We start from the raw sequence: 26,819 nt of genomic DNA on the forward strand, positions 1-26,819 counted from the left end.
TTCAATTACCCACATATCTCGGGCTCCAGATGTTTGACAATACATTGGAGAACTTCCCCATGTAACTATTAGCTTTTCCTATATTTTGTTGGCTGTTTATGGCAGAGCTGAAACACCAGTATGAGCCTCGTTTCAGTCTTGCAAAACAAATTGATCTAACCTCAGAAGTTCCAAGAGCTACTCAAAAAGACCACGAATTCTGGAACTATATCTTGGTTTGGCTTTTGTCTCATTCTGAAAATAAGATCCCTTTGCTTAGCTGAAATTGGTTAAATATCCTCCTTTCCTCAACCATATGGATATTGCTTTTCCAAAGGTCTGAAGGACAGTGGCCTTTGGTGTCTGGGATTTTAGGGTGTTTGGCTAATCAATACCCCGGTAAGTAATTAACCACATCTGAATGAGAATCAAGTGAGTTCTGTTCATTTCAAACATTAGGTAGATCTTATAGATCCCAGCCCGTAGATTTCTTTTACTCCAACTCCCTGAACTCTAGGTAATATAGGGTGGTGGCTTCTGGATGAAATGTTTGCTGTTGCTTTTTTCCTCTTGTCTTTGATGACTTGTCAGCCTGGGGTAGCCATACAGGAGAAGGTGAACTGGTGAGTTGGCCAAAAGTTTCTGCAAAATTTGCAGTTAGGGGTTACTTGGTGGGGAACTGAGACACTCTCATGTTTGCAACAGGCTGTTTTAGGATAGAATGTGACCTCTTTCCACATTATTACTAATTCAGTGAAGGAGTCCAGGCCAGTGACAAGAGCATTCACTTGGTGTCAGATGGACCTGTGTGCAAATCGCAGCTCCAAGACTTAGGAGCTGGCTGATCTGGAGTAAATCAGCTAATCGCTTTGTGCTTGCTTCCCGATCTGTAAAATGAGAATAATAATGTCTCTTCTATAAGAGGTAATGAACATGAAATAAAATCTTGGATATAAAGTATACTCAACTTAATAAGTAATAGTTCTCTTGAGTTATATTGGACAATTAACCTCTGCTTATCCATTTGTGTGTAAGAATACCCATCTCATAGTGTTTTGGGAAGGATAAAATTAGATAATGTATATAAAATTATCTTGGGAAAGGCAAGAGACTGTAAAGATGCTGAGTCATTTCATCCTAGAAACGACCTAACCTTTTGCTATGGAGTAACGAATAGAAGTGATATTTTCATATGTACATTGCATTTTACCCATTCCATTTCCTTGAATATCCCAAACTGGCTTCACTGTTATTTTTTTTAAAAATCTTAACATCAAGTATTTTGTGGTGCTTAAACAGCCTCTTATTTTGCCTTTGTGATAGCTTTAAAGAAGTCCCTCTCTCCCAAACATTGAAGATTTTAAGTAGAGTTATTTTATTCAAATTCTTGTTGGATGATTCAATTTTGAATCATTATTGCTTTTAAATGCTAGACTAGAGATTTCCTTTAAGTAACAGTTAAGAAGGGGAAAGGCATTTTTATAAGCAGTTAATTTGCAACTTGTATTTAAAGCGAATACAATTTTGAAAAATCAGAAAATTCATCTCTAATAATTAGAAGATAAAGGCAAGAGAACTGTGGTAAAGGAAATCTCTGCTGAGATACTCTTAATTATAAAAGCTTATCATTGTAATCCTTTTTGAAAATGAACAAAGAGTCTTGATGTTTGAACTTATCAAACAAGAAAGACCAGTGAAGAGGCAAATTTGAAGTCAAGGAAAAAGAGAACCAATTAAATATGTTACAAAGTGCTGAAGTAGGAAGTCACAAGGTCTTTTTGTCTAATGCCCGTGTGCCTGACCCTGGCTTTGCAAATGCAAAACTACGTGGTGAAATAACTTTACTGGGTTCAGATTCTGGCACTGGCATTTACTATTTGTGTAATCTTAGGCAAGTTAAGTTTTCTGGGCTGTAAAGTGGGAGGCAAGTAAGAGGAAGAATTAAATGCATAAAAAGTATTTAGAACAATGCCTGGTACTTAGTAAGTTTTCAAGGAAAGCTGTTGCCATTAGTGGTGTGTGATTGTCATGGTCATTTTTTGGGTATTTTTCATCTCTCTGATGGTTGATAAAAACTAGAATAAATTTGTAATGTGCCTATACATTATTGATACAATGTATAAAATAGACAACTGATGGGAACATACTGTATAGCACAGGGAACTCTACCTAATGCACTGTGGTAACCTAAATGGGAGGGAAGTCCAAAAGGGTGGGGATATCTGTATGTGTATGTCTGATTCATTTTGTTGTGCAGTGGAAGCTAAAACAACATTGTAAGGCAACCATACTCCAATAAAAATTAATTTAAAAAACTAAAATAAAATTTAACAACGAAAAAAATTGCAATGTGCCAATTAGTATGGATCTTTTGGATTAGTCTCACTTCAAACTTTAAAAAAATTTAACAATGGCAAAATAACTAACAATTTATTTTTCTCAAATAAAATATAAACACTAACATTGAAAACAGATGATATACATTTATATTTTTAATGGTATTCATTTTTATAAGCTCATATTTACCATTATTATAAAGTATATTGCCTGTGTGTTATTATACCATTACTATAAATTCTTAGAAAAGTGTGGTTTGAGAAAAATATTTTAAGACAATGTTGATGAAAAGACGTTATATTCAGCCTCAAAAAGCAATGACTCTCTCTTATGTGTTTTATACAAATAATACATTATAGCATGTGTGTTGCTTTAAAAAGTTTAAAAATTTTTCAATCCTTTTAATTTATTGAGATTTGTTTTATGACAAAGAATACGATATATCTTAGTGAATATGTCACAGGCACTTCAAAGTGTGTATTCATCTGTCGTGTATAGTTCTAAGTCATTAAGTTGGTTATTAATGCTGCTCAAGTTTTCACCTCCTTGTCTATCAATTACTGAGGGAGGAATGTTGCATCCCCAAGTATATTTGTGGATTTGTCTATTTCTCCTTTCAGTTCTATCAGTTTTTGTTTCATGTATTTTGAAGCTCTGTTATTATCTGTTTATCTACTTGTCTATCTCTGTCTGTCTGTCTGTCTATCTATCTATCTATCTATCTAGCTACATACAGGTTTGTAGATGATCTGCCCCTTTATCATTATGAAAGGCTTTCATTATCCCTGGGTTTGCGTGGTGAATTTTTTTCCCCAATATTTTATTTTAACTTATCTGACTCTTTATATTTTAAAGTATGCCTCATATAGATAGCACATAGATGGGTCTTACTTTATTATCTAGTCTAATAATCTCTGTCTTTTAATCATAGTATTTATACAACTTATATAAGATGTAATTACTGATATGCATGGGTTTGGGTTTGCCATCTTTCTATTTGTCCCATCTGTTCTTTGTTTCTATTTTTCTCCTTTTTTGGGTCACCTTTTGCATTTTGTATTTTTTCTAATTCCAAATAATTTGTTAGCAATTCTACTTTTTTTTTTTTTTGGTTATTACTCTAAGCTTTGCAACATTCATCATTAACTTATCACAGCCTACCTTCAAATAATATCATACCACTTCTGATACCATTTTTATTCTTCCTGAGTAACTTCTTTTGACCTTTCTTATAGTGCAGAATGAATTTTGGTGAGGGAGTTATCCATTTTCGTTAGTCTGAAGAACTCTGTATTTTGCCTTTATTTTGAAGGGTATCTTTGATGACTATAAAATTCTAAGTGGAAAGCTTCCTTTTTTCCTCCCACATCACTTTGAAGACATTAATATCATTCCATTATCTTCAGCTTGTATAATCTTTGAGGAGAGATCCACTTTGTTATGGACTCCTTTAATATTTTGTCACTGATTTCCAGCAGTTTGATTATGATGTGCCTAGATGTGCTTCTGTGGATTTATAGTTCTCATCAAATTTGCGGAAAAAAATTTTGCCACTATTAATTCAAACATGTTTTCTGCCACATACTTTCTCCTCTGCTTCTGATCACAGGTATGCTCGACTCCCTGATATTATTTCACAGGTCACTGAGGCTCTGTTCTTTTTTTATTGTTTTTGGCAGTATTTTTTCTCTGTTTCATTTTGGATAGTTTCTATATCTTTAAGTTTACTGATCTTTTCTTTTGCAGTATTTAATCTGTTTTTTAGCCCATCCAATGGATCTTTCATTTTGGTTTTTATAATTTTTCAGCTTCAAAACTTTCATCTGGTACTTTTTTATATCTTTCACTTCTCATCATGTCCATGATTCCCCTTACTTTAATATACTTAAAATAACTCAAAATCCTTGTTTACTACTTCCATCACTTTTATTTCATAGGTCTTTAGAATTAGGAAGGACTTTGACATCTAATTTAATCCACTCATGTTATAGATAAGGAAATTGAGTCCCAGAAAGAGAAGGGGAATATTAAATAACAACCAGATCACTCCTCTAGGCATTTTATGAATATTGACCAATTTAAACCTCATTATGTCCCTCTAAGACTGTTGTAATCATTATCCCCTCCAGTTGAGAGCCAGAGAGGAAACAAAGCAATTTGATATGTCAGTCACCTAGTGTCCTAGTTGTACAGTCAGGCCTTCTAATCCCCAGATCAGTGTTATTACACCATTACTGCTACCCTCACCCACCAGAAAAAAAAAAATCTTTTCAAAACTGAGCGCCCATTTTGATAAGCACTATTTAAAACAGCCAGGACATGGAAGCAACCAAAATGCCCATCAATGGCTAGAGGAATGGCTAAAGGAATGGCTAAAGAAGATATGGTACATATATACAATGGAATATTACCCAGCCATAAAAAAGAATGAAATCTTGCTATTTGCAGCAACATGGATGCAACTAGAGATTATCATACTGAGTGAAGTAAGTCAGACAAAGGCAAATACCATATGATATCGCTTATATATGGAATCTAAAAAATGGTACAAATGAACTTATTTACAAAACAGAAATAGAGTCACAGATGTAGAAAACAAACTTATGGTTACCAGGTGGGTAAGGGGGAAGAGGGTAAATTGGGAGATTGGGGTTGACATATACACACTACTATATATAAAATAGATAACTAATAATGACCTACTGTATAGCACAGGGAACTCTATGCAATACTCTGTAATGACCTATATGGGAAAAGAATCTAAAAAAGAGTGGATATATGTATATGCATAACTGATTCACTTTACTGTATACCTGAAACTAACACAGCATTATAAATCAACTATATTCCAGTAAATTTGTTTTTTAAAAAAGCAAAACAAATATTTAATTGGGAATTAGGATACCCAAAGGTTTTTATAACATTTCCAACCCAACATTTCCACTGATGAAGAATGAACAAAATACCTTAGGGGGATTAAAGAAATATGAGTGAAGACCTCAAACGTAGAAGATAACCACAGGGATCTGTTTGCTTCTTTAAATAGGTCATACAGGCAGTGGATCCTAATGAAATTTAAATCACTATCTTCTTTTTTATTTTATTGTTTCATGGGCATCAGAGTGTTCACCAAAGTAACCCAGGCCAGGGCCGTGGGAATATTTTCTATAGCTGTCCAGATGACTGGAGATCAACATGAATTCAGGCTGCATGAAATTTTAGCTAATATAAACAATTGGAGTAGTGGATGTGACTCAAAGTGAGTCTCATGACTATGGACACTTTTTTTTCGGGGTAACTAATCTTTAGCTATACTTCAAGCAGTATTGGGTGTGGGCTTTGATGTGAGATCAAGCTGGGTTTAAATCCTGGCTTCACCACTTAGTGGCTATGGAACTTGGGTAAGTTACTTAAACTCTCTAAGGCTTAACTTTCTCATCTATAAAATAGAGACAATACATATTTCATAGAGTGCTTGTCAGGAGTTAAGAGAGTTAATATAAAGCAATGAGCATAGAAACTGGCACATGGTAAGCTTTTAGAAAATTACTTTTATTACTCTATTTCCCTTTTGTCAGAAATCCTTCATAGTATTTCTTGGAATGTGTTTTTAAAATGCATAGATTTGGGAGTCAGAACAGCCTTGGTTTGAATTCTTTTTTTTTTTTTTTTTTTTTTTTTTGCGGTATGTGGGCCTCTCACTGTTGTGGTCTCTCCCGTTGTGGAGCACAGGCTCCGGACACGCAGGCTCAGCGGCCATGGCTCAAGGGCCCAGCCGCTCCGCGGCATGTGGGATCTTCCCGGACCGGGGCACGAACCCGTGTCCCCTGCATCGGCAGGCGGACTCTCAACCACTGCGCCACCAGGGAAGCCCCTTGAATTCTTGCTTTACCTCTTACTATCTATATAACCTTAACCACATTATTTCATCTTCCTCTGAACCTGTTTTACTTATCTATAAAATAGGTATAATAATTCCTACTCCACAGGGGTCTAGTAAAATTTAAATTATATAACATAAGATCAAATGAGATAATATATTCATACAAAAGTTTTTATTGTGTTCCCACTGTATGCCAGATACTGTGCTCAGGGGACCGTGGTGATCAGTAGAGTCATGACCCCTGCCTTGCAGAACTTGGAGTCTAAGGGTGGGAATAAAGTGTAGGAGGCTCTACATATGTGGGATTATGTTAGCATAGGTCAAGGCAAACCACCTGGAGGACATGAGACTTAACTGAACTGGGAAGGTCTGACCAGATGGATGAGGTGTGATTATTCAGTGTGGAGGAAAGAGCACTATGCATATATTGCAGGACAGCCTGGAACATGCTTAGAACCAGAAGTTCTGTGTGGAATTCTATGTGTACCTGGAACACAGTAGACACTTTTTTTTCATTTGTTCATTCATTCATTCATTCCTTTTGTTCATTCATTCAATACATATTCCAGGTATGCTACGTGATGAGCAAAACAGATAATGTCCTTACCCTCCTGGAATTTACAGTGTAGTGATGGAATCAGTCAATAAACATGTAAACCAAACATTTCAGTAAAAATTGTGATAAATAGTATGAAGGAAGCAAACAGCGTCCTTTGATAAAGACTATCGAGCAATCTAAAACTAGGCAGGTTGGGGCATTCTCTACAGAGGTGGATTTAAGCTGAGATATGAAGGATGGTGAGGAGAAACCAAGTGAAGAGTAGGGAGAGTGGAGAGGTCAGCACATGCTAAGATCCCCCTGAAGGAAATGGCTCATCACATTTGAGGACCTGCAGGATGGGAGCAGCGTGAGACCAGGGGATTGAGTCCTGAGAGGATGTCAGAAAGGGGGACAGGGGCCAGATCACAGAGGGCCTTGGGCACCATGGTGAGGAATTTTGATTGTAGTCTATGTGTAATAAAAAACAAACAAACAGGGCTTCCCTGGTGGCGCAGTGGTTGAGAGTCCACCTGCCGACGCAGGGGACACAGGTTCGTGCCCCGGTCCAGGAGGATCCCGCATGCCGCAGAGCGGCTGGGCCCATGAGCCATGGCCGCTGAGCCTGCACGTCCAGAGCCTGTGCTCCGCAACGGGAGAGGCCACAACAGTGAGAGGCCCACGTACCGCAAAACAAACAAACAAACAAAAATCACTGGAGGGTCTTATACAGGAGGGATATTATCTGATTTCTAATTTTAAAAAATCATCCTGGTGTCTGTGCAGAGAACGGATTGGAGGAAATTGAAGTGGAATGTCTTGGATCATAGGAGGCCATAGCAATTATCTGGGTGAGAGATAACGGTGCCTTAAATTAGGACGGGGGCAGCTGAGACAGGCAGAAGGGAAGATATTTGAGATATATCTTGAAAGCAAAATTGACAGAAATTTCCAAAGGACTGGATATGGGGGTGAGGGCAAGGAAGGAATTAGAGACCACTGTTAGGTATCTGGCTTAAGCAGCTGTGTGTTAGGGTAGTTCCACTTACTGATGTGGATAAAATTGAGAGAGGAACAGTTAAAAGAAGAAAATTAAGAGTTTCGATTCAGAGCCATTAAGTTTGCCATGCCTGACAGGCACCTAGTGGAGATATAACATGGGGCAGTCGGATAAACAAAACAGGATTTCTGAGCAGTGGTCCAGGTTGAAGATCTAAATCTAGGAGGCATTAGCATAGGTGGTATGTGAAACCCAGGAAGTGGATATCACCTTCTTAAGAGTGAGAGAAGGAAAAAAAAGAAAGGCAAGACTGCACCCTGGGGAATTCTAGTTTTCAGACACATCAAAGAGAACTGGCCACAGAGGTAGGAAGGGGGCAAGGAAGTGTGGTACTGAAGTCCAAGAGAGGAGAGATTTCAAGAAGGAACAATGGTTAACAGAGGGCAATTAAGACCAAGATGGAAAACTTTCCACTGGATTTAGCAACATGGAGGTCACTAGAGACTCAGCACTTTCAAAGTCAAATTTTAAGTATGCTTCATGATGTAATTCCCATGTAACTGAATGGGAGTAGCTCCAGGTTATAGAATTAGTGACAGTCTTGAATATAAGTTGAGCCTATTTATTAGGATGACCCACTGGAAATAATCAGGGTTGGGCCTTCTGACCTAGCCTGGGATGGGTAGCTAATTAATTATTTTGTGATCTAAACTGCTGAGGTGGCCACATTCTGCGGTCAAGCATTTGACTCACAGATTACATGTTCAAGTCTAGGTTTTAGGCCATTTTAGGCCTTTTGCCCAAAATGCCACCCTATCTAAAAAGGCAGATGGAAAGCATCTCACTAGTCTCCAGCCCTCCACAGCATAGACATTCAATATGTTTTTGATGAAGATGGAGAGGTTTGATGCATTCTGGGGTTGAGAAGGTTAGAGAGAAGAAACTAACATGTATGTCAGGCTGATGCTTGGGGCTTTCCATGCTTTGCATATGTAATCTCACTCCATATTCAAAACAGTCTCACAAGTTATTATCTCTGTTTTTTAGCTATAAATAGCAGAAACTGGATTTAAATGCATGTTTGGTAGGCTCGAAAGCCCTTTCTGTTACATCAGTGCTTCTTCAACTGTGTTAAATAGTCTTACAGATATTACATGAAAGAAAAAAATGACCTATAGTCAAAAATTGGGTAAATGCTCTGTTAAGTAAATTAAAATGCAGAACTTTTCAGAGCCTTAATGTGTTGTTGGGCATTTTAAATCTTCAAGAGCAGTATGTTGTATACAATTTATACAAATGTATTTGACCAGGTAACTTTACTTCTTTTCCTCCTCACCTCTGGTCCATATCTCAGGAACTAGTACTCCACAGAGCATACTTTGGGAACCCTGCACATAGCACTATATTCCCTTGTGGTGATTCTACAGATGAAAAACTTAATAGCCAGACAGTTAAAGAAACTTGCCCATAGTGGCACAGCAAGGTAGATGCCAACTAAAGACTAGAATCAAAGACTCCTGAATCTTACTGTTCTACATTAAATCTCTTCCTGCTTGAGTAAATTTTCAGTAGCTGGAAGATGCTTTCAAACTATTTGCCAAGATTTACTAGGCCACAGATTTATTAAATGTTCCTGAAGTAATTGAAAAATTGATATGGTTCTTTTGGAAAGCCATTTGGCTGTATGTGTCATAAGCTTTGAAACCATTTGTATCCTTCAACCCAGCCATCCTATTCTACAGGAAGTATCTTCAGTAAGTAACTTAGAATACAGAAAAACTGGGTGCTCAGTACTCTAATTGTTTAATGTTAGTGGAATGGAACAATGTGAAGTCATTATAAAAAGTTTACATTTCTCTGATAATATTAAATGGAAAAATAAAGATATAAAAATGTAATAGTATGACCTCAACTATGTTATAAAAATTAAGAATGGGGCTTCCCTGGTGGCGCAGTGGTTGGGGGTCCGCCTGCCGATGCAGGGGACGCGGGTTCGTGCCCCGGTCCGGGAGGATCCCACGCGCCATGGAGCGGCTGGGCCCGTGAGCCATGGCCGCTGGGCCTGTGCGTCCGGAGCCTGTGCTCCGCAGCGGGAGAGGCCACAGCAGTGAGAGGCCCGCGTACCGCAAAAAAAAAAAAAAAAAAAAAATTAAGAATGAAAGGAAATATAACAAAGTATTAATGGTGGTGGAATTTGGGGCATTTTTTTCTTTTATAGTCTTTTCTATGTTCTCTTTAGGAGAATATATGACTTTTATAATCAACAAAAAATAAACGACCTTAAAAAATTCATTGGAACGATAAGAGAAGATGCCCATCATATTGATATTGGCTAAAAGGTTGGAGCCCTGTAATGACTTAATGAATGGCCCTTGTGTACCTTCTGTAGCCTTGCTTCAGTGATAGCATGACTGTGTGTTCCTCTGTTTAGACATCACGTCACAAAGCTTTTAAAACTACAGCAACACAGCACTGCTCTAAGCTTTTGCTTCCATCTATTAACACTGTTTCCTTCCATTTTGACATCATAATGCAGTCTCTGTGGACTTACAATGACATTATCTTGACAATTCTACAGTGAGATGCAGAACTAATACTGGAGTCATTTTCTGCTCCCAAACCTCCTCCCTGTAACTTCTCTCCCATGTTTTAGTGATCAGAACTCTTGTTTTTCTCCGTGTTTCTATGCTTCACACTTTTATTATTAGGACAATCTATCAGAAAAATGACATATGGACCAAACCTTGAGCCATCTGAATGTCTAGACACCAGAATCATTTAATTAGATTCTAACTGGAAATTAGGTTCAAATAAATTTCTAAACAATGTCATTCTATTTCCCATACATTGGCTTCATTCATTCTATCCCCTTTTTATTCTTCCTTTCTTCCTTCGTTCCTTCCTTCCTCCCTTCCTTCCTTCCCCCCTCTCCCTCCCTCACTTTCTCCCTCCTTTTCTCCCTTATTTTCTTTCCTATCCTAAATATTTACTGAGCACCTTCCTTGGGCCTGGCACCATGATAAGTGCCAGGAGTTCAGTAGCAAACATATGAACAGTACAAGTACCTGCCATCATAGAGATTATGATCTGGTGGAGAAGGCAGAAATTATACAAACATTATAAGTATGATAATTAAGTGCTGAGAAGAAGATGTGCAGAGACTGACAAATCATATGAAGGGAGATATCTATCAGTCTGGGTGTTGAGAAATGTTTTCCTAAAGAACCAATGTTTATGATGAGACTGAAAGATACCTAGGAGTCACCCAGGAGAAAGACAGTTGGATTCTTTCACGATTGGGTTTTACAGGTAGGTGTGATCAAGGGAACAGTGGGGTCCAGGAATTCAGGACATAATTAAAATTAAAAAATGATGGATCACGAAATCAAAACTGATTATAAAGGAAAATGAAGATAGGAGAGGTCTTATTGATAGAGAGAAAGCTTGGGTGTCAATGGAGGCCACAATGAGGTCCAAGAAAAATGCACGGGAATCCTTGAGCATATAGATATAGAAGGAGACGAGGCTGTGGAGCCCCAAATAACTATTTACAGGTGACTCATGAATTAGCGATTTGGAGGAGAAGCTGTTTCAGAGAGTAAGAAAGTCCAGGATGAAAACATGGAACATAATAGAGTGAAGAAAATGGTCATTGGAGAGGAAGAAAAGGAGCAACTGAGAGTGCAGAGCATTTGATGGTTCATTTATAGGGATGCTGAGGTCTTCCAGGATGATGAGAGGAACTGGAGTAGAGAGGAAGATGGTGAGCTGAGCACTGAAGTTTTTTTGAACGGATAATAGGGCTGGCACTCTATACTAGCATCATTTTATAGATCAGATTTTCTCAAAGTGTGGTCTACAGGCTCCAGGGAGTCCCCAAGATCTTTTCAGGGTGATGCCTGGGTGTTCAAAACAATTTTACAATAATACTAAGACATGATTCGCTCTTTTCACTGTGTTTATGTTTGCACTGACAGTGTAAAAGTAATGGTGGACCAGTCCCTCCCATCTGGAAACTTGCACAAGCCTCTTAGCTAGCCTCATCCACCAGAGGGCAGACAGCAGAAGCAAGAAGAACTACAACCCTGCAGTCTGTGGAACAAAAACCACATTCACAGAAAGATAGACAAGATGAAAAGGCAGAGGGCTATGTACCAGATGAAGGAACAAGATTAAAGCCCAGAAAAATAACTAAATGAAGTGGAGATAGGCAACCTTCCAGAAAAAGAATTCAGAATAATGATAGTGAAGATGATCCAGGATCTCGGAAAAAGAATGGAGGCAAAGATCGAGAAGATGCAAGAAATGTTTAACAAAGACCTAGAAGAATTAAAGAACAAACAAACAGAGATGAACAATACAATAACTGGAATAAAAACTACACTAGAAGGAAACAATAGCAGAATAACTGAGGCAGAAGAACAGATAAGTGACCTGGAAGACAGAATGGTGGAATTCACTGCTGCAGAACAGAATAAAGAAAAAAGGATGAAAAGAAATGAAGACAGCCTAAGAGACCTCTGGGACAACATTAAACACAACAACATTCGCATTATAGGGGTCCCAGAAGAAGAAGAAGAGAGAGAAAGGACCCAAGAAAATATGTGAAGAGATTATAGTTGAAAACTTCCCTAACATGGGAAAGGAAATAGCCATTCAAGTCCAGGAAGTGCAGTGAGTCCCATACAGGATAAACCCAAGGAGAAACAGGCCAAGACACACAGTAATCAAATTGGCAAAAATTAAAGACAAAGAAAAATTATTGAAAGCAGCAAGGGAAAAATGACAAATAACATACAAGGGAGATCCCATAAGGTTAACAGCCGATTTCTCAGCAGAAACTCTACAAGCCAGAAGGGAGTGGCATGATATACTTAAAGTGATGAAAAGGAAGAACCTACAACCAAGATTACTCTACCCAGCAAGGATCTCATTCAGATTCGATGGAGAAATCAAAAGCTTTACAGACAAGCAAAAGCTAAGAGAATTCAGCACCACCAAACCAGCTCTACAACAAATGCTAAAGGAACTTCTCTAAGTGGGAAACACAAGAGAAGAAAAGGACCTACAAAAAAAACCCCCAAAACAATTAAGAAAATGGTCATAGGAACAAACATATCGATAATTACCTTCAACGTGAATGGATTAAATGCTCCAACTAAAAGACACAGGCTTGCTGAATGGATACAAAAACAAGACCCATATATATGCTGTCTACAAGAGACCCACTTCAGACCTAGGGACACATACAGACTGAAAGTGAGGGGATGGAAAAAGATATTCCTTGCAAAAGGAAATCAAAAGAAAGCTGGAGTAGCAATACTCATATCAGATAAAATAGACTTTAAAATAAAGAATGTTACAAGAGACAAGGAAGGACACTACATAATGATCAAGGGATCAATCCAAGAAAAGATATAACAATTATAAATATATATGCACCCACCACAGGAGCACCTCAATACATAAGGCAACTGCTAACAACTATAAAAGAGGAAATCAACAGTAACACAATAATAGTCAGAGACTTTAACACCTCACTTACAGCAATGGACAGATCATCCAAAATGAAAATAAATAAGGAAACAGAAGCTTTACATGACACAATAGACCAGATAGATTTAATTGATATTTATAGGACATTCCATCCAAAAATAGCAGATTACACTTTCTTCTCAAGTGCACATGGAATATTCTCCAGGATAGATCACATCTTGGGTCACAAATCAAGCCTCAGTAAATTTAAGAAAATTGAAATCATATCAAGCATCTTTTCTGACCACAACGCTATGAGATTAGAAATGAATTACAGGCAAAAAAATGTAAAAACCACAAACACATGGAGGCTAAACAATACATTACTAAATAACCAAGAGATCACTGAAGAAATCAAGGAGGAAATCAAAAAATACCTAGAGACAAATGACAATGAGAACACGAAGCTCCAAAACCCATGGGATGCAGCAAAAGCAGTTCTAAGAGGGAAGTTTATAGCTATACAAGCCTACCTCAAAAAACAAGAAAAATCTCAAATAAACAATCTAACTTTACACCTAAAGGAACTAGAAAAAGAAGAACAAACAAAACCCAAAGTTAGCAGAAGGAAAGAAATCATAAAGATCAGAGCAGAAATAAATGAAATCGAAACAAAGAAAACAATAGCAAAGATCAATAAAACTAAAAGTTGGTTCTTTGAGGAGATAAACAAAATTGATAAACCATTAGCCAGACTCATCAAGAAAAAGAGGGAGAGGACTCAAATCAATAAAATTAGAAATGAAAAAGGAGAAGTTACAACAGACACCACGGAAATACAAAGCATCCTAAGAGACTACTACAAGCAACTCTATGCCAATAAAATGGACAACCTGGAAGAAATGGACAAATTCTTAGAAAGGTATAACCTTCCAATACTGAACCAGGAAGAAATAGAAAATATGAACAGACCAATCACAAGTAATGAAATTGAAACTGTGATTGAAAATCTTCCAACAAACAAAAGTCCAGGACCAGACGGCTTCACAGGTGAATTCTATCAAACATTTAGAGAAGAGCTAACACCCATCCTTCTCAAACTCTTCCAAAAAACTGCAGAGGAAGGAACACTCCCAAACTCATTCTATGAGGCCACCATCACCCTGATACCAAAAGCAGACAAAGGTACTACAAAAAAACAAAATTACAGACCAATATCACTGATGAATATAGATGTAAAAATCCTCAACCAAATACTAGCAAACGGAATCCAACAACACATTAAAAGGGTCATACACCATGATCAAGTGGGATTTATCCCAGGGATACAAGGATTCTTCAGTATATGCAAATCAATCAATGTGATACACCATATTAACAAATTGAAGAATAAAAATCATATGATCATCTCAATAGATGCAGAAAAAGCTTCTGACAAAATTCAACACCTATTTATGATAAAAACTCTCCAGAAAGTGGGCACAGAGGGAACCTACCTCAACATAATAAAGGCCCTATATGACAAACCCAGAGCAAACATCATTCTCAATGGTGAAAAACTGAAAGCATTTCCTCTAAGATCAGGAACAAGACAAGGATGTCCACTCTCACCACTACTATTAAACATAGTTTTGGAAGTCCTAGCCTTGGCAAAGAAGAAAAAGAAATAAAAGGAATACAAATGGGAAAAGAAGAAGTAAAACTGTCACTGTTTGCAGATGATATGATACTATACATAGAGAATCCTAAAGACGCCACCAGAAAACTACTAGAGCTAATCAATGAATCTGGTAAAGTTGCAAGAAACAAAATTAAGGCACAGAAATCTCTTGCATTCCTATACACTAATGATGAAAAATCTGAAAGAGAAATTAAGGAAACACTCCCATTTACTATTGCAACAAAAAGAATAAAATACCTAGAAATAAATGTACCTAGGGAGACAAAAGACCCGTATGCAGAAAACTATAAGACACTGATGAAAGAAATTAAAGATGATACCAACAGATGGAGAGAGATACCATGTTCTTGGATTGGAAGAATCAACATTGTGAAAATGACTATACTACACAAAGCAATCTCCAGATTCAGTGCAATCCCTATGAAATCACCAATGGCATTTTTTACAGAACTAGAACAAAAAATCTTAAAATTTGTATGGAGACACAAAAGACCCCGAATAGCTAAAGCGTCTTGAGGGAAAAAAACGGAGCTGGAGGAATCAGACTCCCTGACTTCAGACTATACTACAAAGCTACAGTAATCAAGACAATATGGTACTGGCACAAAAACAGAAACATAGATCAATGGAACAAGATAGAAAGCCCAGAGATAAACCCACACACCTATGGTCAACTAATCTATGACAAAGGAGGCAAGGATATACAATGGAGAAAAGACAGTCTCTTCAATAAGTGGTTCTGGGAAAACTGGACAGCTACAAGTAAAAGAATGAAATTAGAACACTCCCTAACACCATACAAAAAAATAAACTCAAAATGGATTAGAGACCTAAATGTAAGACCAGACACTATAAAACTCTTAGAGGAAAACATAGGAAGAAGACTCTTTGACATAAATCACAGCAAGATGTTTTTTGATCCACCTCCTAATGGAAATAAAAACAAAAATAAACAAATGGGACCTAATGAAACTTCAAAGCTTTTGCACAACAAAGGAAACCATAAACAAGACAAAAAGACAACCCTCAGAATGGGAGAAAATATTTGCAAATGAATCAACGGACAAAGGATTAATCTCTAAAATATATAAACAGCTCATGCAGCTCAATATTAAAAAAACAAACAACCTAACTCAAAAATGGGCAGAAGACCTAAATAGATATTTCTCCAAAGAAGACATACAGATGGCCAAGAGGCACATGAAAAGCTTCTCAACATCACTAATTGGTAGAGAAATGCAAATCAAAACTACAATGAGGTATCACCTCACACCAGTTAAAATGGGCATCATCAGAAAATCTACAAACAACAAATGCTGGAGAGGGTGTGGAGAAAAGGAAACCCTCTTGCACTGTTGGTGGGAATGTAAATTGATACAGCCACTATGGAGAACAGTATGGAGGTTCCTTTAAAAACTAAAAGTAGAATTACCATATGATCCAGCAATCCCACCACTGGGCATATACTCAGAGAAAACCATAATTCAAAAAGAAACATGCACCCCAACGTTCACTGCAGCACTATTTACAATAGCCACGTCATGGAAGCAACCTAAATGCCCATCAACAGACGAATGGATAAAGAAGTTGTGGTACATATATACAATGGAATATTACTCAGCCATAAAAAGGAACGAAATTGAGTCATTTGTTGAGACGTGGATGGATCTAGAGACTGTCATACAGAGTGAAGTAAGTCAGAAAGAGAAAAACAAATATCATATATTAATGCATATATGTGGAACCTAGAAAATGGCGCAGATGAACCGGTTTTCAGAGCAGAAATAGAGACACAGATGTAGAGAACAAACGTATGGACACCAAGGGGGGAAAGCAGTGGGGGCAGGGGGTGGAGGTGTGATGAATTGGGAGATTGGGATTGATATGTATACACTGATGTGTATAAAACAGATGACTAATAAGAACCTGCTGTATAAAAAAATAAATAAAATAAAATTCAAGAATTAAAAAGAAAAAAAAAGTAATGGTGGCTAAAATTACTGTGGCCTTGATACAAATCAAGGCATTGACACCAAACTCACAGGAAAGAAATTGTTTCACTTAGAAAAGTCCTGAAAATAGTTTAAATTGTTAATTTTATTAAAACCCAATCTTTGAATACATGTTACTTAAATATTTGTGGCAAAATGGAAAAAATGCATAAAGAACTTCTACTGTACCTAAGTATGAGGGTACAGTACATGTTTTTTCTTGAGAAAAAACAATTGTCTGAGTTGTAAGTTAGTGTTGATGCCTTTTTCCTGGAACACTGTTTTTACTTGACAGAATAACTGCCAAACAAACTATGGTTATTCAGGCTAAGATACTTGGCAGACATTGTCTCAAAAATGAGCAGAGGGCCTATTACTTCCAGGAAAACAAATGGCATTATTTGTTACCAATGACAAAATTTGGGCTTTGAAACGAAAATTAAAATTTTGGAAAATGTATTCACTACCATGAACTTGAGATCACTGTTAATATTTATAAATTTGACTTATTAATATGTTATAGTGAAATGTGTGACTATTTTAAAGATATGTACACTCAGAGAACCACTGTTTTTTAAATTTCCAATGTCTGATGTTATAAAAATCATGTATGAGTACCAGATACGTTTAAAGGATACATAGATCAATGGGTTTTAATGCAACAGAGTACAAAAAATTCATTGATAGGCTTTCAGGTTCCAAGTGCAATTAACATTTAAGAAATGACTGCTTTTCAAGATTTGGTGTGGCATCAAAGAACATCCACAATTACCTGAGAAGACTATTCAAACACTCCTCAACTACATAATTTTTTTCAACTACATAACTGTATGAGGCTGGAGTTTCTTCACAGATTTCAACCAAAGCAACATAAAGCAACATATTGAATGAAGAAGCAGAAGTGAGAATCTAGCTGCTTTCTACTAAACCAGACATCAAAAGAGATTTGCCAAAACATAAAACAGTAACACTCTTTTCAATAATTATGTTTCTTGGAAATGGATTTTTATTTATTTATTTATTTATTATTTATTTATTTATTTTTGCTGTACACGGGCCTCTCACTGCTGTGGCCTCTCCCATTGCAGAGCACAGGCTCCGGACGTGCAGGCTCAGCGGCCATGGCCCACGGGCCCAGCCGCTCCGCAACATGGGGGATTCTCCCGGACTGGGGCACGAACCCACGTCCCCCGCATCGGCAGGCAGACTCTCAACCACTGCGCCACCAGGGAAGCCCGGAAATGGGTTGTTAAATAAACATATATGGTAACATGTAACGGTTTTGTTGTAATTTTAAATGGATAAATAAATATTTCGAAATTACTCAGTTTTGATGTTTGGATTCTGTGACTGTCTATCGACCCAGTCCCATTAAACAAAAACTCTTCAGAGTCCTCAATAGTATGTTAGAGTATAAAATGTTCCTGGGACCAAAGTCTGAGAACCAGTGATAAAGGTGAACATCACTTTCCTGATGATCCTAGAGCTTCCTGTTTGGGGTTTCAGCATAGGGGGCATCATTCATCGCACGAAGCAGTTCACAGCATAATTAGCATGAATTCTGAAGTACTACAGCATCATCCCTGCATACAGTAGAGGCACAATAAATTTTTATTCTTCATTTCTTAAAACTGGAAATGATTGGAGGGAAAACGTGCACAACTCTTTTGTTGTTGTTGCTTAAATTTTACATCTCAAAATTGATGCAGGGAAAGGAAAAGAGTTCTGGAGATGGAAACTGGTGATGCTTGCACAACAATATGAATGTACTTAATGCCCCTGAACCGTAAGCTTCAAAATGGTTATGGTAAATATAAATTTTATGTTACATGTATTTTACCACAATAAAATATTGGGGAAGAAAAGGGCATTAGGCCATATAACTTTTGTTTTAAAAACAGCACATGCAATTCTTAAGAAGGAAGATAGAATCATTCTAGTATTAGAAGTACCCTTACAGCCCAGTGTTCCAAGTAAGAATAACTGCATTTATGGACATTCCTCTCCTTTCCCTGCTCCATCCCCACTCCCACTTCCAGATAACTTTAAGGCTAAGGGAATATATATTGTGATATTGCTTCATGTTCTACAGCTACAGGTACCCAGATGCCCAAATCAAGGGGTAACCTTTATAAAATAAAAAATTAAGCATCTTTTCAGCCATAAAAAAGAAGAAAATCCTTCCATCTGTGACAACATTAACGAACCTGGAGGACATTATGCTAAGTGAAATAAGCCAGACAGAAAAAGACAATACTGCATGATCTCACTTATATGTGGAATTTTAAAAAAGTCTAACTCATAAAGCCAGATAGTAGAATAGTGGTTACAAGGGGCTTGTGGGGTCGGGAACATGGGCAGAGGCTGGTCATAGGATATAAACTTTCTGTCATAAGCTGAAAAAGTTCTGGGGTTCTAATGCACAGCATAGTGACTATAGTTAGTAATAGTGTATTGTACACTTGGAATTTGCTAGGAGAGTAGATCTGAAGTGTTTTTACCACACACCAAAAAAAAAAAAAAGAAAGAAAGAAAGAAAGAAAGAAAGAAAAATAAAAGGCAACTATGGGAGGTGATGGATGTGTTTCTCTTGGTCGTGATAATCATGTCACAACGTATATGTATGTCAAACCATCACGTTGGTCATCCTAAATACACCATACGATTGTTGTCAATTATGCCTCAATAAAGCTGGAGAAAAATTCAGCACCTGTTTTCATATTATTAAGCTACTGTCATGTTAAAAGACCTTTTTGAATTTATAATTACAAAAATTAAAATGATCATGATAAAAAATTTAAACATTGAAGCAAGGGGTCTCTTCTCTCTTTAGGAGAGTCAGTCGGGCTGCTCAGAATTCTACTCCCACAGCTGTTTCCTGCCAGCTGGGCAACTGGGGAGAGTGGACAGATTGCTTTCCATGCCAGGAGAAAAAGGTGAGACATATATGACCAATTTTGGAGCATTTAACATTTAAATTGTGTACTAGGCATTCAAATGGAGATAAGCAGTCACGTCTATAAATCTAGAGGTCTGGGGAGAAAAGGGTATTCAGAAGCCATACGCACGTGGCTGGTGGAACTTATTTCTGCCTCTTCTGATTTTGTTTGTAAGGCATTTGGATGAGGCTGCAAAAGATGTGTATGTTATGGCTTAGATGCAGAAAAGTGGCACTCCGGACATGGGCACACTGATCCCCACTGGCCTCTCTGGGTCCTGGCCTATGTATTACCTTCTAATGAGGGTCATCTGGAGGGACCAATGGCTTAGGAACAAAATGCCAAGCTGTCCATGACCTATGAGGAACTGAGATAAACCAAAGCATGTCACACAGGGTGTTCCTGAGGATTTCACTTTCATGCACTGAAAAGGCTGACATGCCCAACGAACAGATGTGTATCTGTCTTGCCCATCTAAGTGGTTTTAATGGGTCCAAGACGATCGCTAAACTCAGTGGCATAAGGGGGATGTTGAGAGCACTGGGCTCTGTCAGGGAGGAGTATTACAATTCTGTCTTTGTTCAGAATCACTGGCTCATGGTGACAACAGAAAGAAGACTAACTTCTATTCTGTTTTCTTAGTATTTTTAAATCTCTGCAGATGACACATACCTTCACTGGATGCACCCAGGGTGGGTGCAGCCCAGATGTGGTACACCACCGCCGAAACTTGTCTATTAGCCTATTGCTGTCAAGCCTGTTTTTTAGCTTCGATTCTGCAGCTTAGATTCTGGCTTGCACCTTATTTTCTGTGTTACTTTGGACGTAATTTTTACCTTCTCTGTGCCTCTGATTCTTAATCTATAAATGGAAGTAGAAACAATACTTACACCATAGAGTTATTGAGAGCGTTAAATGAGGAATGCATGCAAAGTGCTTTTCATGGCATCTGGCACAAAGTAAGTGTTCAATAAATGTGAGCTGTTTCTATACTTCCTATCTGTGCCCTCCTCCCCAACCCCACTCCCATTGCCTTGAATCAAGCCCTGCTCTTCTCTCACCTGAGTGATACTCTTGCAGACCCTACTGATAGTCCTCCTGCCTCCAGATCCCCTCCTCAGTTAGATGCAAAAGTGCCCGGTGAGGCTTCCCTGGTGGCACAGTGGTTGAGAGTCCGCCTGCCCATGCAGGGGACGCGGGTTCGTGCCCCGGTCCGGGAAGATCCCACATGCCGCGGGGCGGCTGGGCCCGTGAGCCATGGCCGCTGAGCCTGCATGTCCAGAGCCTGTGCTCCGCAACGGGAGAGGCCACAACAGTGAGAGGCCCGCGTACCGCAAAAAAAAAAAAAAAAAAAAAAAAAAAAAAAAAAAAAAAAGTGCCCTGTGAAGTTTTGATGACACTGGCAGAAACACCATTTGGAGCTAGTTTATTCAACTTTGAAAGCTAAAAGTTATGATTTTGCCTCTCCCATCTCTAGGATATGCCAAAGAATCCTCGAGGTCCCAGTTTAAAAACATCCGGCCCCCAGTTCTCATTCTGCTTTGACATCCTGGCTTAGTTTTCTGAGCCTGCTGTAACAAATGCCAAACACTAGTTGGCCCAGAACAACAGAAATGTATTCTCTCAGAGTTCTGGAGACCAGAAGTCTGCGATCAACGTGTCAGCACGGCCAGGCTCCCTCTGGAAGCTCTAGGGGAGAAGCCGTTCTTTGCTCCTTCCAGCTTTTGGTGGCTGCCTTGCTCCAATCTCTGCTCCTGTCTGCATCACCCCTTCCCTCCTGTGTGTCTCCTTTATGTGTCTATGTGAAATCTCCCTCTGCTTTCCTCTTATAAGGAAACTGTGATGGCATTTAGGGTCCTCCTGGATAATGCAGAGTAATTTCTCCAAATTAATGATGTCTGCAAAGATCCTTTTTCCAAATAAGATAACATTTACAACTTTCAAGGATTAGGACTTAATTTCCTTGCATGGCCTTTAGTCAACCTATTATACATTTAAACAGCATCCTAAAGCTACATTTTTCTCTTGTGCTGCGCTTTAGATAGCAGATAGCACAGGCGAATGACTTACAGTTTAAATCAACGTTTATTACTTTCTTAGGGACTCAAAAAGACATGTGTCTTTAAAGTAATCCTTAAAATAATTAAATTCTGTTAAGTTTTAAACTGAAAGACCATCTGAGTTTCTTTCTATTAATATTTTTCTTCCTCTCAAAATCACCCAATCAATGATGTGCATTTCTGGAAAGAAACATTTTCTACTACCTAGTAAAGAAAATTATGTCTTAATGATACCAACCATGGGTAATGGCACGGAGAGGTCCCTAGGGAAGTATCCTTACCAACCTTTCTGCAATACAATGTCTTCATTATTTGATAACAACCTAGAAAATAAGGAGCGGGTGGGAATGAACCTCATGTCTGCACCATCATTCCAAGTACAGAAACCACAGGAAGGATGATAATGACAAAATATAGTCGCCATTATTAAATAATTTCGGTATACCAAGGACCGTGCTAATGCTTTAAATAAATCATCTTCTTATTTGACTTTCACAGCCAACAGTAGGTGACAGACACCACTCAATCCCTTTGCTTAGTTCGCCCAGTAAGAATGTGGCAGAGCCTCAATTTAAAATTTGGTCAGTCTGATTCCAAAATGCCCATGAACCTGAGCTATATGCCTCTCCTGCCTCTCCTGGAGCTATATGGAGAGTAGTAAGTGATATTAGAGGTCACCTAATCCAAGTCCCACTCAGTCATAATCCTTCCAGAGTAGCCCAACAGCTGGCTACGAGGATGATCATGATGCTGATACCTATTATTACTAAGCACATACCAGAACCACGCAGAATGCTGATGTCTTTACCTGTGTTATCACTAACGTCAGAACACTCTCATCTCTCTCATCTAACAGATGAGAAAACCGAGGGTCAGAGACGTTAAGTAATTTACCCAGTGACACATATACCGTAAGTGGCAGAACTGAAATTCTAACCCAGCTTAAAATGGGATCATTAATAGTACTCAACCCCCTAGACTTGTGAGGATTAACTGACATAAAGAATGTAAAGGGTTTGGGCAATAGTAAGCGCTCAATAACTGGTAGCTACCATCACCATCATCACCATGATGGTAACTTCAGGTCTTATAACTGATGAATGTTTTCAAGGTTGAGAAAGAGAATTGGCTATACATTTGTATGATGAGCTCTCTTTTAGTTACTGCATTGTGGGGCAAGAGAGTGGGTAGAAAATGAAAATATCCTCCTATTCCCACACTGATCGCTAATTATAATCTCTTCTCGCCTAGTTTACAAGTCTTTTATTGCTGTTATTAACTGAAAGTCAGGGAAGGTAAATGGGCAGGTTGGATCCTCACTTCTTTTTGCTACCTCTGCCTCTTTGCTAAGAGGCAGTTAAGTAGGCAGAAGTGGGCAAGAGGAAAGGGAGGGGAAGCTTCACACTCACCCCTGCAAGCATCTGGAAAAGGCTTCACTGATAATGATGTGGAAACCACTTCCATTTATTGAGCACCAATGATATGCCAGGCACAGGGCTAGGTGTGTCCTCAGACCTTCGCTTGCTTAGTTCTCATAAAACCCTTTCGAGGGGAGGTGTCATCACACCCATTTTACGTACTAGACAGTGGTCACTCAGAAAAGATAAGTGACTTGCTCATGGGCAGTTGGTAAGTGAATCCAGGATTTGGACCTAAGTTGGTCTAATCTCATGCTTCTGCTCTTTCAACTATAGGACACAGGTGAAGGAATCATAAGTAATTGTGATTAGTGAGGTCAACTAAGCCACCTCATTTTATAGATTTGGAAACTGAGGCAGAAAGTGCCAGGCACTGATAACTTTACACAGCAAGTAATAAACAGATTCAGGTCAGGAACTCAATTCACTTACTTCTCAAATCATTGCCTTCCTATTTACTTATTAACAGTTTTGAAGCTAAGGCCTGTGGGCTAAGAGACGGCAGAAAATATGGTGCTGACTGACACTCCGTGTGAAGCTCTTCATACAGCATGTTTTATATTGTTATATTTTTTATCTCCTCAACCATCTCTAAGTTTCTTAGAGACAGGGATGGAACTTCAATTTCTTGGAATATCCTACTGTTCAGCTTCTTCCTGATATGCTAGTATCTAACACTGTACACCCTAGAGAAGTCAGTGTCATAAAAACATTGAGCCCAAGACTGGTATGCATTTTTATTCTTTCTCTCCTTCCTTCAATAAGTATTTATTCATCTGCAGTCAGAGCTGGACACAGGGTCTCAGATGATGTCTTCAGAGCTCTTTTTGTCTCTCTAATTGTTGGATGGGCTCTTTCTATAGTACGCAAGATGACCACTTGATAACCACAATGCCCAGCAACTTCAGCTAAAAAGAAACTATCTTTTCCAATAGTTCTGAAAGAAATTTCCCAGAGAGGACTATGATTGCCATAAGGTTGAGTAATGAACCAATCACTGCAACTTGGCAGATGATTGGCACTGTGGTTGCCCTGCCTCGTTCACATCCACACGTCCTGTGACTGAGGGGGTGACTTCACCCCCACCTGAACCATACGAGACATGCCACAAGGAAAGAGGAAATGCCATGACCAGAAGAAATTCTTCAAAGGAAAAGTGATAAACATCTTTTTAAAGGTGACTACCATGTAACTGACCACAGATCAAGTGCCAAGTATATGAAGCCAAATAAGACGTGGCCCTCCCTTTGCTGACCCTAACCCTATGTGCAAATTGTTCCTAAACTAGTGAGAAAGGTAGACAAAGAAGTGGACAATCAATCACAACCTTATATGACAATTGCTAGGAGAGAGGGTACATAGGGAACTGAGAATATATTACTTAGTTAGGGAAGTTTGTTCCCAAGGAGGTAAACCATGACTCTTGAAAGATGAATAGGTACTAACTGGCTTCAGAAGGTGGAGACAGAGGTCCTTCCTAGCAAGTAGGAAGACCCTAGAAATAACTGGCCCAAACCTCTCATTTGATGTTTGGAGGCCCTACTCAATATTCCAGCTGGTGACAGTGCCACCTCTATTTGAACACCGCCATTAATGATCACTCATCCCCGCAAAGGACAGCTTTGCAGGAAGCTCTCAATCATTAGACAGTCATTCCTTATGTTAAGCTGAGACCTGCCTGCACCCATCTCAGTTGATTGATAGACAATGAATGTGTCTGGTTCCAAATCTGATTTAGTACAGATACCGGAGCCTCCTGCAGCCAAACAAGTTCGGGGGAACCATCTGCAGTGGGACTGTCTGGGACCAAGCCAGCTGTCACAGTCCCACAGCTTGTGTGAAGCAAGCACAGTGTGGACAGGATTTCCAGTGTAAGGAGACAGGTGAGTAGCATCTCAGAAGGATAACAGCTGTGCCTGTCAAACTTAATATGCAAAACAGTTCTCCGGGAGCTTGTTAGAATGCAGGCTCCTGAGCACTTCCCCTAGAAGTTGTTGTTCTGGGGTTTGGGATGGGACCCAGGAAGCTGAATTTTAAGCCAAGTCAGCAGCCCAAGGAAATTTGAGGCAACTTTGCTGGAACACCCGTTGATTTGGAAAAGGTACAATTCACTCATCCATCCATTCATTGAGTAAATGCTGATTGGGTGCATATGATGGCCAGACAATGTGCTACCTGCTGGTGATGCAGAGGTGAAAAGTCCTTGTGCCTGATCTCAGAGTACTCCTAGTCTCTTTGGGAGACAGACCTATAAGGAATCAATGAGAGTGTCCTGTGGTAGCCAGTGTAATGGGCGTATGTACAAGGTCCAATGTACGGACTCTGGCAGGGGTTGCCTAAATCTGCTTTGGGCAGTCAGGGCAGGATTCAAAATGGTACTTGAGCTGAGACTTAGTTCTGTCTAGGAGACAGAACGTGCAAAAACGCAGAGATTTAGGGACTCACAATCAGCCCAGAATAAGTGCTTTGGGAAGAGAGGCAGGGGATGGGCCAGGTAGGTTACCGGGGGCCAGACAGTGACATTTGGAAGCAGAGGAATGGGGAGGTCCTGAAGGATGCAGAGCAAGGGATGACACAGCCAGACTGGAATTTTAGAAAGATCCCTGGGGCTGCAATGTGGAGACTGAATTAGAAAGAGCAAGCCTGGGGCAGGGTCTGAGCTGGGGGGCTACAGGTGAGAGACATGGAGGCTGGAGGGAGGGCAGAGGCAGTGAGGAAGGAAGGAGGATGGAACAGGACTGGGAGGATCGAATGGCTATTTCAGAGGTGGAATGGACTTGGTGACTATGGATGCGGGTCATGAGGGAGGGGGAGGAGTCCCGGACACTCTAGAAGCATCCACGGGCTCTCCTCAGGTCGCTGCCTGAAACGCCACCTGGTGTGTAATGGAGACCAGGACTGCCTGGATGGCTCTGATGAGGACAACTGTGAAGACGTCAGGGTCTTGGAAGATGACTGCAGCCAGTATGACCCGATTCCAGGATCAGAGAGGGTGACCTGGGGGTGAGTCGCTGCCAGCTGGCTGTGGGGGGCAGGGCATGATTTCTCTCCAATCATGAGTATTAGTTTCAGGGAGAGAAGAGGGTCTTTGGCGGGTGAATCTCTCTGGAGTGTATCCTGCGAGGCCGTCCTCACCATCCCTCTAAGTGTCTTAGTCCATCTGGGCTGCTCTAACAAAGTACCACACACTGGGTGGCTTATCAACAACAGAAATGTATTTCTCACAGTTCTGAGGCTGGTAGTCTGAGATCAGGGTGTTAGCCTGGTCAGGTGAGGGTGTTCTTTCAGGCCGCAGACTTCTCGTTGTGCCCTCACATGGTGGAAGGGGCTAGGGAGCTCTATGGGGTCTCCTTGATAAGAGCACTGATGCCATTCATGAGGGCTCCACTCTCATGACCTAAGCGCCTCCCAAAGGTCTCTCTCCAAAAACCACTACATGAGGGGCTAGAGTTTCAACATATGAATTTTACAGGACATAGCTCATGTTTTCCCCTTTATGTCTCTGCCCAAGGGTCCTC

General features: G+C 39.3%; 1 protein-coding gene across 1 annotated transcript in view; it reads left to right on the plus strand.

Annotated features, from left to right (window-relative positions):
- Positions 1-525: 525 nt before the first annotated feature.
- C8A (complement C8 alpha chain) overlaps positions 526-26,819 on the plus strand; it is a 67,278-nt gene continuing 40,984 nt past the window's right edge. The window contains exons 1-4 of the mRNA XM_060084028.1: positions 526-602; positions 19,718-19,820; positions 25,040-25,184; positions 26,157-26,304. Of these exons, the coding sequence (XP_059940011.1) occupies positions 526-602; positions 19,718-19,820; positions 25,040-25,184; positions 26,157-26,304 (473 nt within the window). The remainder of the gene's footprint in view (positions 603-19,717; positions 19,821-25,039; positions 25,185-26,156; positions 26,305-26,819) is intronic.

The sequence above is a fragment of the Mesoplodon densirostris genome, chromosome 2 (genome assembly GCF_025265405.1).
Source record: "Mesoplodon densirostris isolate mMesDen1 chromosome 2, mMesDen1 primary haplotype, whole genome shotgun sequence".
Taxonomy (NCBI): Eukaryota; Metazoa; Chordata; class Mammalia; order Artiodactyla; family Ziphiidae; genus Mesoplodon; species Mesoplodon densirostris.